The 12,205-nt window shown below is 51.5% G+C and overlaps 4 protein-coding genes across 4 annotated transcripts; 2 read left to right on the forward strand and 2 right to left on the reverse strand.

The window, feature by feature from the left end:
* Positions 1 to 2: 2 nt before the first annotated feature.
* CLAFUR5_10772 (Cytochrome P450 monooxygenase) lies at positions 3 to 1,640 on the reverse strand (the record flags this gene model as incomplete). Its single annotated transcript, XM_047909920.1, has 2 exons — positions 3 to 630; positions 691 to 1,640. 2 exons carry the CDS (start codon positions 1,638 to 1,640, stop codon positions 3 to 5), a joined length of 1,578 nt encoding a protein of 525 aa, XP_047765090.1.
* Positions 1,641 to 2,380: 740 nt separating this feature from the next.
* Positions 2,381 to 3,904, forward strand: CLAFUR5_10773 (Cytochrome P450 monooxygenase; the record flags this gene model as incomplete). The annotated part of the gene is made up of 1 exon (XM_047909921.1): positions 2,381 to 3,904. One exon carries the CDS (start codon positions 2,381 to 2,383, stop codon positions 3,902 to 3,904), a length of 1,524 nt encoding a protein of 507 aa, XP_047765089.1.
* A 3,283-nt stretch (positions 3,905 to 7,187) lies between these two features.
* Positions 7,188 to 7,696, reverse strand: CLAFUR5_10774 (Highly reducing polyketide synthase; the record flags this gene model as incomplete). The annotated part of the gene is made up of 4 exons (XM_047909922.1): positions 7,188 to 7,353; positions 7,418 to 7,513; positions 7,571 to 7,591; positions 7,644 to 7,696. 4 exons carry the CDS (start codon positions 7,694 to 7,696, stop codon positions 7,188 to 7,190), a joined length of 336 nt encoding a protein of 111 aa, XP_047765092.1.
* A 626-nt stretch (positions 7,697 to 8,322) lies between these two features.
* Positions 8,323 to 8,956, forward strand: CLAFUR5_10775 (Nonribisomal peptide synthetase; the record flags this gene model as incomplete). The annotated part of the gene is made up of 2 exons (XM_047909923.1): positions 8,323 to 8,765; positions 8,821 to 8,956. The coding sequence occupies 2 exons, from the start codon at positions 8,323 to 8,325 to the stop codon at positions 8,954 to 8,956; spliced, it is 579 nt and encodes a 192-aa protein (XP_047765091.1).
* Between the last annotated feature and the right edge of the window lie 3,249 nt (positions 8,957 to 12,205).

Consider the following 12,205-nt stretch of genomic DNA (forward strand, 5'->3'; position numbering starts at 1 on the left):
CTTCATACTCCACAAGCATCTCGTTTACGTTGCAAGTTCACAACTGGATCATTCTTTGGTGCCATAACACCTAAACTTCGTGGATTGAACTCCCATTCCTTCAGGCCCATCTCGAACGTGACGTCAAACATTAAAAGCAGACTTGTTACCACGCCAGTGACCTCGCTTTCAGCAACGTGTCTGCCAGAGCATATAGACGTGCCTCCACCAAAGGGTCGCATGTGGTCATTCATGCGCTTAAGCTGGTCTTGGTCGCTTCTCATCCATCTCTCAGGTCGGACATGGTTAGCATCTTGGAAAACTTCCTCCTTCAAGTGCATGAGCTGCACAGGTATCAACACAACGCTGCCGCGCTGTACCAGGAAACCTTCTAATTCCATGTCTTCCTGCATCACGACCCGAGCGGCGGCACTCGCAGTTCCTAAACGCAGCGCTTCAAGCCAGAGACCATGGATGTAGGGGCTTTGTCTTACTGCAGCCATGTCCAAGTTGGGGAACCCATCATCGATGTCACCGGACTTTGTTCCTTTCGCTTGGGTTGCCGCAGCCCGGTATAATGCCAATCGTTCTGGCGTGCCAGCTGCGCACCACATGAACCAGCTTGCCATCGGCGCGGCATTCGTCACGATACTGCTCCCCGTTAGTAGGATCCCTGGTCCCTTTGTGTCGACGAACATCTTGTCGACTTACACAAATAGAAAGCTAGCCTGCAGACAGGCCCTCCCCCGAGATGTGAATCCTCTCTTACTAGCAAGCTTGTCCCTCTGCCAATTCATTTTGAAGCCCCATCTTTCGCACCAGACTCCGTCCGTATCGCTCCAATCCTCTTCGCCAGCAGTTTCAATCCATTTCTCAAAAGACTTAAGCATCTTCTCCTTCGCAGCATGCGCTCCAGGCTGTAAGTAGTATGCCAGATTGGACCGTATGCCAATGTATGTTGCATCATCATACCGCCTCCAGTCTTCCCACATACTGGGCCATATGTCTCTGAGACGGGGACCGAAGAATGTCAGAGCTGAAGTCTCGAAGATCAACCTCCGCATAAATTGAAACAAATTGACTCTGATCACATCGGTCGAGTGCATTGCTACTTGCTCAGCGAGCACAGCCCGGAAATTCTTCATGTAAATCGTCATGATATCATCTAAAGCTTTTCCCGACAGGTTCTGGACCCAAATATTATGGTTCTCCGTGACGAACTTGGGCTCTCCTGGAGATGCGTCTTTGGACAAGAACTTAGGTCGGTCCGGAATCGGGAGGCTCATACCATTTTCCATCATACTGGCAATGACAGGCGCAAAGGACAACTTTCTCGATTCACTGAACACACGCTTGACAGTGTCTGGCGAGTCGAAGACGTGGAATTTCGTCCCATTCAGGACCAAAGTAAAAGGCGTGTTTGGAAACGTCCTTTTCCCAGCTTTATACAAGGCTCCTGGATTCCAGAGAAAGTAAGGAAGATGTTGCAGATATGGTATCCAATGTGGAAGAACTGGCGGTTCACTCCTATGGCTAGGCGTCCGAGTCCCGCTTTGTGGCCATGAAGATAGGCGGACGATGGCGACTGTAGCACATAGGAGGCAGAGCAGGAGAACCCAGACTGGAGGAATTCCAAGCCTTTCTGTTGCAGAGACGTCCATTGTGTAGGCGTGGCTACAGTTTCTCTGCTGATTTCCAACGTCCTGATCGGTCCTCTCACTAATGAACACGCCAGTCCAAAACACAGCAGGACAGTGAGAACTCCCGCCCTCTATCCTAGTTGGCCCCCTTGCTTAGAACTCACTTTAGCCTACTGGCGGCTAAACAGCTATACGACAAGACGCTGTAGATACTTTACTGTCTGAGAAGTGTGTCACAAAGTGTGTTAAAAAGTGTGTTCTAGCTTCTATAAAGCCTGTCGCGAGGGGTGTATCTCCGTGGACATATCCGGTATCCTGGTACAATCCGAGTGTCGCTGCAGTAAGCGAACGACTAATGCTCTTATTGTTCAGTGACATCCTGAACCCTGTGATACTTCCTCCCATGCATAATTCAGACGCGGCCGCGACGTGTCCGCAACTAGTAAATGTGTCGTAACAAGGGTTCCCGGGGTACTTGCGCCTAACAAGATACGAGGTGGTAGCTTTCTGGCCCCGTCTTCGCCGAGGTACATAGAGTGCTAGGATGTTCCTTTCTCCTAGAGTATAAGTCTAGCTCCGACGGCGAAGACACATCGTAGTATGCGGAGAAGCCGAACCATTCTTCCGCGCAACTGCTACCGCTTGTCTGCCCGGGGGGTATGCGATTGTTCCCCCGCCCTCAAAATTAGCATCGGTCACATGAATCCTCTACACTTCGCAGCAGCTCATTCAAGCTGACTCAACCAGGCGAAACTTGCACGATGTTGGAAGAAACGATACTGAGCGTGCTCAGAAGGCAGGACTGGGCGGCATGGCTCTTCCCGATACTTCTAACCTATCTCTTGTTCGTTCTTAGCAGGGCAATCTACGATGCCTTCTTTGGACCATTAAGCATCTACCCGGGACCATGGTGGAGAGCCATTAGTAACATACCAGAAGCACTGACTCTACTGAGGGGGGAAGAAGGGAAGGTCTATCTGGCACTGCATGAAACGTACGGTCCAGTGGTCAGAGTAGCTTCGACCAAGCTGTCGTACACCGGACAGGACGCTTTCAGAGACATATACGGCGCGAAAGCAAATCTTCCCAAGGACTTCTTCTTCTATGGAAAGCCGGCAAGCGGGTTCAGTCCAATCGTCTCGGCAGCCAAAGACGAGCACTCGCGGCAACGCAAAGTTCTTGCCCAGCCCTTCTCTGCTAGGAACCTGCGAGAACTCGAACCGAGACTGAAATCATGGGCTCAGAGACTGCGATCGAAGCTCGAGGAAGAGGCAGAGGCAGGCAAGAGTTGCGATATGGTTGAGTACTACAACTGCACTACCTTCGACATCATGGGCGACTTGTGTTTCAGCGAAGACCTAGGGATGCTCAAAAATGGGGAGTACGCAAGTTGGCTACGAGCTGCTTTTGAGAGTATCAAGACAGCGTCACGGTTTATAGCGATCAAGACTTGCGGAAAACCATTCGGGTGGCTGGTTGATCTTTTACTACAGATTCTCCCCCAGGCTCGCGGGAAACATGAAAACGAACACCGGGAATCTTCTACAGCCAGGATGCGGCGGCGGCTTGCCTGCGAACCTGGTGAGCCGGACCTGTGGACGAGGATATTGGAGAAGAGCCCAGATGGTCTAGCTGAAGGCGAACATTACGCCAACTCCGGATTCTTCCTGTTTGCCGGCAGCGAGACTACTGCTACAGCGTTGAGTGGCATTACTTTTTACCTGCTGAAGAATCCAGAGTACCTTGCCAAGCTAGTGGAAGAGATACGCAGTACGTATTCGAAATTCGACGACATGTCTCTTGAATCACTTGTTCGTATGAAGTTCTTGCACTGTGTCATTCAAGAGGGGTTGCGAATGCTTCCGCCGGTACCCTCTATGCTGGCTCGAAAGGTCCCGAGGGAAGGAGCTACGATAGCAGGGAAAAGGGTTTCTCCAGGCACTACTGTAGGGTTCCATCATCTTTCAGCTTACAGGAACCCCAAGTACTGGCAAGATGGATCCGAGTTTCGCCCAGAGCGTTGGATGGGAGATTCAAAGTACAAAAATGACCATCTCGGTGTACTCGAACCATTCAGCATCGGCTCGCACGATTGCCTAGGCAAAGCTCTTGCGTGGCACGAGATTAGGCTTATCCTCGCCACAGTTCTACTACACTTCGATTTGAGCCTATGTGCGGTGTCTAACAACTGGAGTGACTTGAAAATCTACGGTATTTGGGAAAAGAAGCCTTTGGTGGTTCAGATACAGAGAGCCAACGTTGAACAAAGTAGATCTCTTTTGTAGTTGAGAAGAAACTAATTTGAAATCCATTCTCTTTCCACTTCACTCGCTACCAAGGGCGGCATGGTCGAGGCGTCGGTTGCGGTATGGTAGGCGCACTTAAGTACGTTGCGCAAGGCGAGGTGCGGGCGCTGTTGAAGATGTGAAGGACATCTCAAATGTCCCTTTTCGTCCCCCATAACCTACGGTAGACCCACCTCTTCGAAAGACCGCTTGTACATGTTAGTCAGCCGGTAGAGTGCCTTGTTCTCGTCCTGGGCAAGCTTGACGATAAGCTCCTTGCATCGATGGGAGAAGGTGACGGAGTCGAAGTTGTAAGACACCTTTGTGTCGACCAGCGCTTCTTCGAAAGCGGCCGACTCTGTACTGCCGTCGGATCTGCCCCGGGCGACGTTCAGGAGCAGTGAAGTCGTGGGCTCCTTCTCGGAAACCTCTTTGGTCGAGCGCTTGCATGATGGGTGAAACAGGCTTCAGACAGCCCACAGCTTCGTAGAAACTGCGGTCGCCGTTGCAGAATGCTGATGAGTAGTGCTCGGCGTAATCTTTCATAGTTTTGGCATCCGGCATGAGCTTCTCTATCAGCTTTCACAGAGCCAATATCTGTCCAGACGTAGTCGGTGCCATTGAGCAGAGTACGTAAGAAGCCCCCTATGAAGCGCGCCTCGGGGAGGGGGGGGGGGGGGGGGTTCTCGGGTGCTATCCATAGCAGACCGGCTGCATCCAAAGAGAAGGACTCCAGCATCTCGAAGGCTTGTGGGTCGAAATCTGTCAAGATGCTCTGGCTATGACTGTCAATGAAAATGCAGAAAGGCGAATCGCTCAGGTCTAGCTCGTCGATATGCTGGACAGTGCAGATGCAGCGAGTATGCTGTTCGAGTGCTTCCGCGACAGTCTCGGCGAACTCCAGTTCTGCGTCGACGTCGAACTGGCCACAGATGACGATCGTCTGGTCGCTTGGAGATACGACTTTGCTGTCTTGTTCGGTCACCACATTAGTGCTGTTCGGCTCCATCACATCTGCCAAAGCTACGTGCTCAGTTGTCCAGTGTTCCGCAGCACCTCTGCTGTCGTCAGCCTGAGGCCTGGCAATGCACTTGAAAGTGACGTCCTCAGTAGCAGCAACCGGGATCCGCTCTTTGCCCACATGAGCAAAGGTGACACAACTGATACCCATATCACCAGACTTCTCGTCCCTATAATGCAACTTAGCCACAAACGTCGCCCGATCGCCAGTCGACAATGGAATGTTGTTCGAGATGCGCAAACGGTGTACATGGCTTGGTATGCACATTGGGCGCGGAATCCGCGGTCCCTGGATGCGAGATGCGAGGTGGAGACATGCATCCAGTGTGGCCGCATCGACTTTTACTGGCGAGGGTTGCTCTGCTCTGTAGTCGCGGAAGTCGCCAATCTCGATCTCCCCGACCAATATCGACGGGTCATCTGGAAACTCCCATAGCGATCTCATGCGTGCGAATGCTGATTCGTACAGCAGACCACTGTCGCGCATGATATTGTATTCGGCTTCCGCCTCGATGTGAATCGCTCCGCCGCTTTTGACATCGTTCAGGGCTTGGATAGCTGTCCTAGTGACCGGAACGCTCACGTACTTACCCTGCGACTCTGCCTCGATCAGACCATGACAGTGTGACACCCACCCCTCGGCCTCGGACCAGGTGAAAATCTCGAACTTCCACGTGGACGACGACACAGCCTCAGTCCCAGTTCCAGCTGGCCTCAGTCTTGTTGTGATGTCCACCCTCCCATCTTCTTCAATCCTCAACGCTCGTTTGATGTACAGCTCTCGCACGCCCACACCGGGAGTTAACTCAGCATGAAGCGTTCGCAACGCTCTAATGACTTGCGTTATGAAGCCAGTGAACGGTAACAGAATCTCTCCTTCGATGTTGTGGTCTCGAAGCCATAGCATTTCGTTTTGGGCGGACACATTTCGGAAGGTCTCTTCTCCGCCTTCTGCGCAGGGGCTCTTCCAGCCAAGCGGTGGGTCGTATGGCAGGCCATTGTGGAGCTTCTCGTGAACGATCCGAGGCAAGTCGATGAGGCGTGTCTTGTTCCACGCGTATGCCGGCAGAGAGATGAGCAATGGAGCATCGACACAGTCGCTGTTCTCACTTTTTGCAAGGTCAGGTCCACTCTTCTCTCATACAGGCTGGCTGCTAGAGCAAAGATGGCATCTCCGGCGCCGACTTCCCGGGAAAGCGAGGGCAGCTAGATTTTCGTCAGTGATTTGGTTGCCTGGGGTGATTGCAGTATCTGCTTCGTTGGGTTCTTCAGCGCAGGGTGTGGGCCAATTTCAACCAAGATGTTGGGGCTCTCAGCTGATTGCTGGTCAAGCGTTAAAATTATTGTGATCGCATCTGAGTATCTGACCGGCCTGACGAGATTCTGGACCCAGTAGTCGGCATCAACCGTAGCTGATGATACTACCTGACCAGTGACTGATGACAGTAGCAATGGTCCAGACCGCTCGGCCTCGAACGAAGTGTTGTAGAACGGCCCGATGGCAGCTCGATAGGGAGTAGCCACTGTCTCCGTATGTTGAGAGTGGTACGCAACCGCTGAGTTCAGTTTTCGAACGAAGAGACCTCTAGCCTCAGCAGCTGGCCGTACGCTATCGATCGTTGTTGGGTCTCTCGAGACGGTCACAGCGGAGGGGCTGTTGATTGCAGCAATAGCAGCATAGCGGCCACTGCCAGTCGTAGCCTTTGAGCTTCTTCAGCACTTGCACCAACAGCCAGCATCGCACCTTGAAGACTTTGGTCGCGGAGCACTTTTGCCGCAGCCAGGCCGCGGAAGTACGCAATCGCCATCGCGGTTTGGAATGACACGATACCAGCCGCGTACGCAGCTGCGATCTCTCCACTTGAATGGCTAACGACATGGGAGCTGTGACGCCCCATTCCCGAAGCAGATCAACGAGCGCGAGCGGGACAGCTGTACACGCCGGCTGGCTGATCTCGACATCGTCGATACGGGAATCGGTTCGAGGCTTCGAGGTAAGACGATAGACTAGCCGCTGATTTCGCAGAGAACAAGAACAGTCTTTGCGGCAGTCGTGACTCGAAGATATTGCCCTTAGCCACACCTGGCACCTGGACTGAATGAATGCCGCTCTTGTCACCAATGTGCTCCTGCAATGGCAACAAATCTTGAAGGGCTTGCTGGCGTGAGTCCAGGATGACTGCAGCGTTGCTTCCGCCAAAGCCGATCCACTGTTAGTGATTTCAAGGTCTTGATAGGTGTCTCAGAGACTGTCCAAAGTTCGTCAAACATATCCGTCGCTTCTTGATCCCTGGCCAAAGAATAGTTTCTTGTAGTACTCTATGTTGGCCGCCATCTCTCGAAAGTCGGCATTCGGCAGTAGAACATCATGCTCGAGCATGAGTAAAGCTTTGATCATGGCATTGATGCCACTCGCACCTTCGAGATGTCTGTTGCGCATTTATCAGATCCTTGACGGCTCATTATGCTCCAATCACACTCAGAGAGGCTTACCCGAAGTTTGACTTCACCGATCCGATGTACAGCGGATCTTCCGGCGAGCGATTGACACCGATGACTGCTGCAAAGGCGCCTGCCTCGACTGGATCACTGCTTGTCATTAGCATCGCTCATAATGTGGTCTGTGTGTATTGTTGGTTACCCAACAGGTGCTCCAGTTCCATGGCCCTGTGATCTGTCAGTAGTGCATCGGTCAGCCTATTATGGCTTCCTAACATACCTCAACAAAGGTAGCAGTGTCATAGGACCGGTCATGGAGCTACTCTCAGTCATCACATCAATGCCATGGTGCCACGCTCAGCGCCGGATCTAGACGTGGAGGCACGGGTGGTGTTCGAAGGTGCTCGCATCATACTTGACTACTTGATCAATCGGTTCCTTCTGCGGGACTACATTAGCCGGCGATGTGCCTTGTCACGAGAGGACGGTGTGGGGGATGTTTTTCTTGGCGCACGTGACGGCACAGTTCTTGTTCCCACCTCATCTCCGCTCTTCGCCGTGTCGTCCTTCCTTCTTCCCATTTCACCTGTCGTGCTCTCCATCAGACCCAGACTTATTACGCCGACAGTAACGCTGATGTACCGTCGAGCGAACTGCTTCCCAACGAACAATGTCTCTCGGATGTGGCAAAGAGCCTTTCCCGCGCTTCTGTGCACAACTCCGGCTTCCATTATCTCGGCAAGTCATAGCATCTGAAACCTCATCATCTATGATCTCGCATAATGCCGTCTGGGGATACCACGACCTAGAGCATCATGCTCACCTCGTGTGCCGGCGTGGTGCTCACAAATGCGGCCGCGACCTTGAAGGTGTATACCATGTGGCAAACTCGCATCAGCCATACCAGCCAGGGATAACCGTCAACAACTAGAGCGACTGGCAACATAACCATCGCCATCATGTCATCCTTCGAGGTATCCACTGATGCCATCCGTGGTGAAATCGCAGATGCCTGCAATGTACTTACAGAGCAGATCGAGGACTTCTACGAATGTACTGCCACGCAGTTGGGCATGTTTGCAGAGTCCGCAAAGTGCGACGGCGCATACCAGACTTTATCGGTCAGCTCATTGGAGTCTTCAATCGACCAATGCCGCTTCTGCGCCGCGCTACGTCACGTCTACCGGGCCAACGCAGTATTGCGAACCCGCATCGTGGAATGCAGCCTTGGAATTGTTCAAGCTGTCATCGACGAAGACCTGGAGATCCGGAGACCGACTGATGGCCTTGAACACTATCTGCAGAAAGAGAAGAAGCGGCACATGTGGCTAGGGACGCTATTGGGTACTGTGACCATCGTCGAACGTAAATTGGTATGCTTGACGCATCACGCCACGAGAGAGTCAGTCACTCACCAGGATCTCCATTTCGAGATACTAACGGGATCCGCACGATAGTGACTCTGCCTTGCAGTTCTTCATGGCCGATGTCATGCGAGCTTACTTGAATGAATCTGCATTCCCACGTGCGGCTTTCAAAGATTACGTCCGCCATTGCAGCAACATCGACAAAGATGCCTCGGTGGCGTTCTAGGAGTCCCAATTCCATTACGAAGCTGTGCCATATCCCGCGATCCGTCCAGGGGAAAGCCCCATGGCTACGTCAGTAATGAGCAGCACTATTGCGACGTCACAAGCTGGAGCAGTGTCCGTGACTCTGCTGCCATCCTACATCGAGGCAGCCTGGGCCTTGACAACACAGAGCTACAGTGGAAGCGACAGTGTTACCTTCGGAAACGTGTTGTCGGGGCGCTCTCCTAACGCCTCAGGGCTCGAGTCCACGCTTGGTCCCACCATCGTGATATCACCTGTACAAGTACTGCTGCAACCTGACATCACGGTTGAGGAGCTCATTCGCAATCGCACTGAAGCACGAAGGAGACTTCTGGCCAGCCCTGCGCTCCAATACGGCCTTGCTAAAATCGCTCGAGTCAGTGCAGAGGCTAATGCCGCGTGTCAGTTCCAGCAGTGAGTGAAATGGTATGGTATCCTATTGGTTAATACTGGTTACCACGCGGTTGTTGGTAGGTACGGTATCGCCGTCGTCGCTAGTGGTAGTGGTATGGTATTCTCACCTCACTGGCACCGGTAACCAGATCCAGATGAGGTATCCACTGCGCTCCAGTCGGATGGCTACCCGCAGTGGGTCACCACCAAAATAGCATGTTGCCGGAGTCGCGTAAATACGCGTGTTGTGTGTGTTCTCGTACCTCTCTTTCTGATTATCTATTCACCTCACTACCGCCAATATGCCAGCCTTTCGATGGCCATTCACCTTGCCTTCGAAGAACACCACGAAGGTGACTCTATGCCTTAAGAACCCCAAGTTCGACGCTGAATTGCGGCTCGACGAGTTCAATATCGATAGTGTTGCGTACACGCGCAAGAACGCCCTCCAGCAGCTGAAGAAAGGGCGTACGAAGACCTCTCTAATATAGGCCTATAGAGAGGCGTTGGTGCGTAATAGCGATTTAAGAGAGGTGTATTACTGCTACAACTATAAGCTCGAGAATAGGCCGCAATCGCTGCCTATGATGAACGGCAATCAAGGCCCACTTGTCTATCTTCAGAGCCATCAGATGAACAAGCGTGGTGAGCCTATTACCGTTATTGAAGAGCCTAAAGAGAGCTCGTAGTCGCAGACCTTCATCAACTTTACCCTAGTTCGAAAGTTCGATGAATTTTAGCGCCTACTTATCCGGTGGATTGTGTATTGTCATATAGCCTTCCGTATAGTGGAGAACACCTACTTTCGAGAGCTAGTATCTTGCTTATTATCCAAGATCGGTATATACCTACCGAAGGCTAGTACTACGATTCGAAAGTAGGTTATCTATGAATACGAGAATTGGAAGGCTTAGCTAGTAGTGGAGCTACTGTATGCCCTTAGCGATATTCACATCTCTTTCGACGTCTAGACCTCGCCTAACTATTACTCTATCGTGAGTGTTTATAGCCATTACATCTGCCGTAGCGGCAAGCGTTGTACTAAGCTCTTAGCCTTCAGAAGACTGCGTAGTGACTATATAGGCGAGAATATCGCATCAGCCCTATAGGAGGTGTTCTAGGAGTACCGGCTCTTAGGTAAGATCGGATTCTTTGTCGCGGATAATGCTACTAATAACGACACGGCGATTAAGGTCCTGCTACAACGGATATATCTAGAGATGAAGGCCTATCATCGTAAGGGCCGCGGCCTTCGTTGTTTCGGTCATATCGCTAATCTCTACGCCAAATCGCTGCTCCTAGGAGAAGGCTCGGGAAGGGCGCTTAAGGAGCGCGAATTAGATGTCGAACGCGGCGCTATTGACGTAGTATACGAGTTCTAGTTGGAGCGAGGAGCGGTTGGCAAGCTGCACAATATAATAAGGTGGATTAGGGCCTTAACACAGAGGTTAGATGAGTTCTCAGAGGTAGTAGGTGGTAAAGGATTAGAGGAATTCGATAAGCTAAAGGTGAGTAGGATCTTGCACGTGATGACGCTAAGACTTATCCAAGCTTATCTATTGGCTTTCGGCTACTCCTAAACGCCTCCGACGCTCTACCGGCGGCACTTCGTAACTTCGAATATCTCCCCAAAAACACCTCCTAGCTAACCTATTATCTTATAGCTCATTCAAGACAACTCCACACGATAGAACAGCTTCTATTACATAATCGGACGAGCCGCTTACTATCAAGGAACGTGTCGACACGTTTTGTATACGACACCGCGACGATACGACCATCCGAAAGAACATACTCTCCCCGAACGATTAGGCCCAGCTAGATTCCCTCTACAACACCCTCTAGGTCTTCGAGATAGGCACGATGGATACGTAGGGCGAGAAGAAGCACCTATACGACTGGTATCCGACTCTATGCTTCGTGCTTAATACACCCGATAGGTACGAAGAGCAATTTGAAGAGGAAGCAAGGAATGACGACTCCTACGAATATCTCTCCGCGTGTTACGCTACAAGCTGGTCTAAGGCCGAGAAGTACTTCGGACTCGCAGATCAGATGCCTGTCTATTACGCCGCTATAATGCTCAATCCTATCTAGAAGTAGGAGTGGTTTAAAGACATATAGTCGGCCGGCACTAAAGAGTAGCAGAATTGGATCAATACTACCCTCGCGCAAGTGTAAGAGCTCTAGACAGACTTCTATAAGCCAGCCGATTAGATGGCTATAACACCTACTGAAGAGCCGGCGTCTACGAAGCGTAAGAATAAGAAGGGCAAGGCACTAGCGGCATCTCAATCTCAGCCTTCACAACCGGTTATTGTTAAGGACAATGACGACCTTCGAAGCGTGCTTAATAACAAGTACAAGCGGCGGAGGGTTAACGAGCTTCTTACACCTACTATCAAGCGTGACTCGCTTAAGAAGTACCTGGCTAGCACTTGTGAGATTAATCCACAAGCTAACAAGTCTACTAAGCAGATTAAGGCCGACAATTTAGCTCTATACGATACCCTTAGATACTAGTACCGACACCGTGAGATAGAGCCGGAGCTAGCGAGGTTTGCGTTCGATACACTCGCTATTCCGCTTATGTCGGACTCTCTAGAGCGCTCCTTCAGCTCAGGCCGTGATATGATTACATACAGACGCTCAAACCTTATAGACACCATCATTGAAGCCTGTAGCTGTCTACGCAGCTGGTACGGAGCACCAGGTAGTGACGATGTGGACGATGAGGTGGCTATCGAGAATGACTATAAGGACAACTTCTTCATACGAGCTATAGAGCCTGGACCGGAGGTTGTAGTGACAGCAAGCAGCAGCAGCGGCAGCAACA

This window comes from Fulvia fulva, chromosome 8 (genome assembly GCF_020509005.1).
Source record: "Fulvia fulva chromosome 8, complete sequence".
Lineage (NCBI taxonomy): Eukaryota > Fungi > Ascomycota > Dothideomycetes > Mycosphaerellales > Mycosphaerellaceae > Fulvia > Fulvia fulva.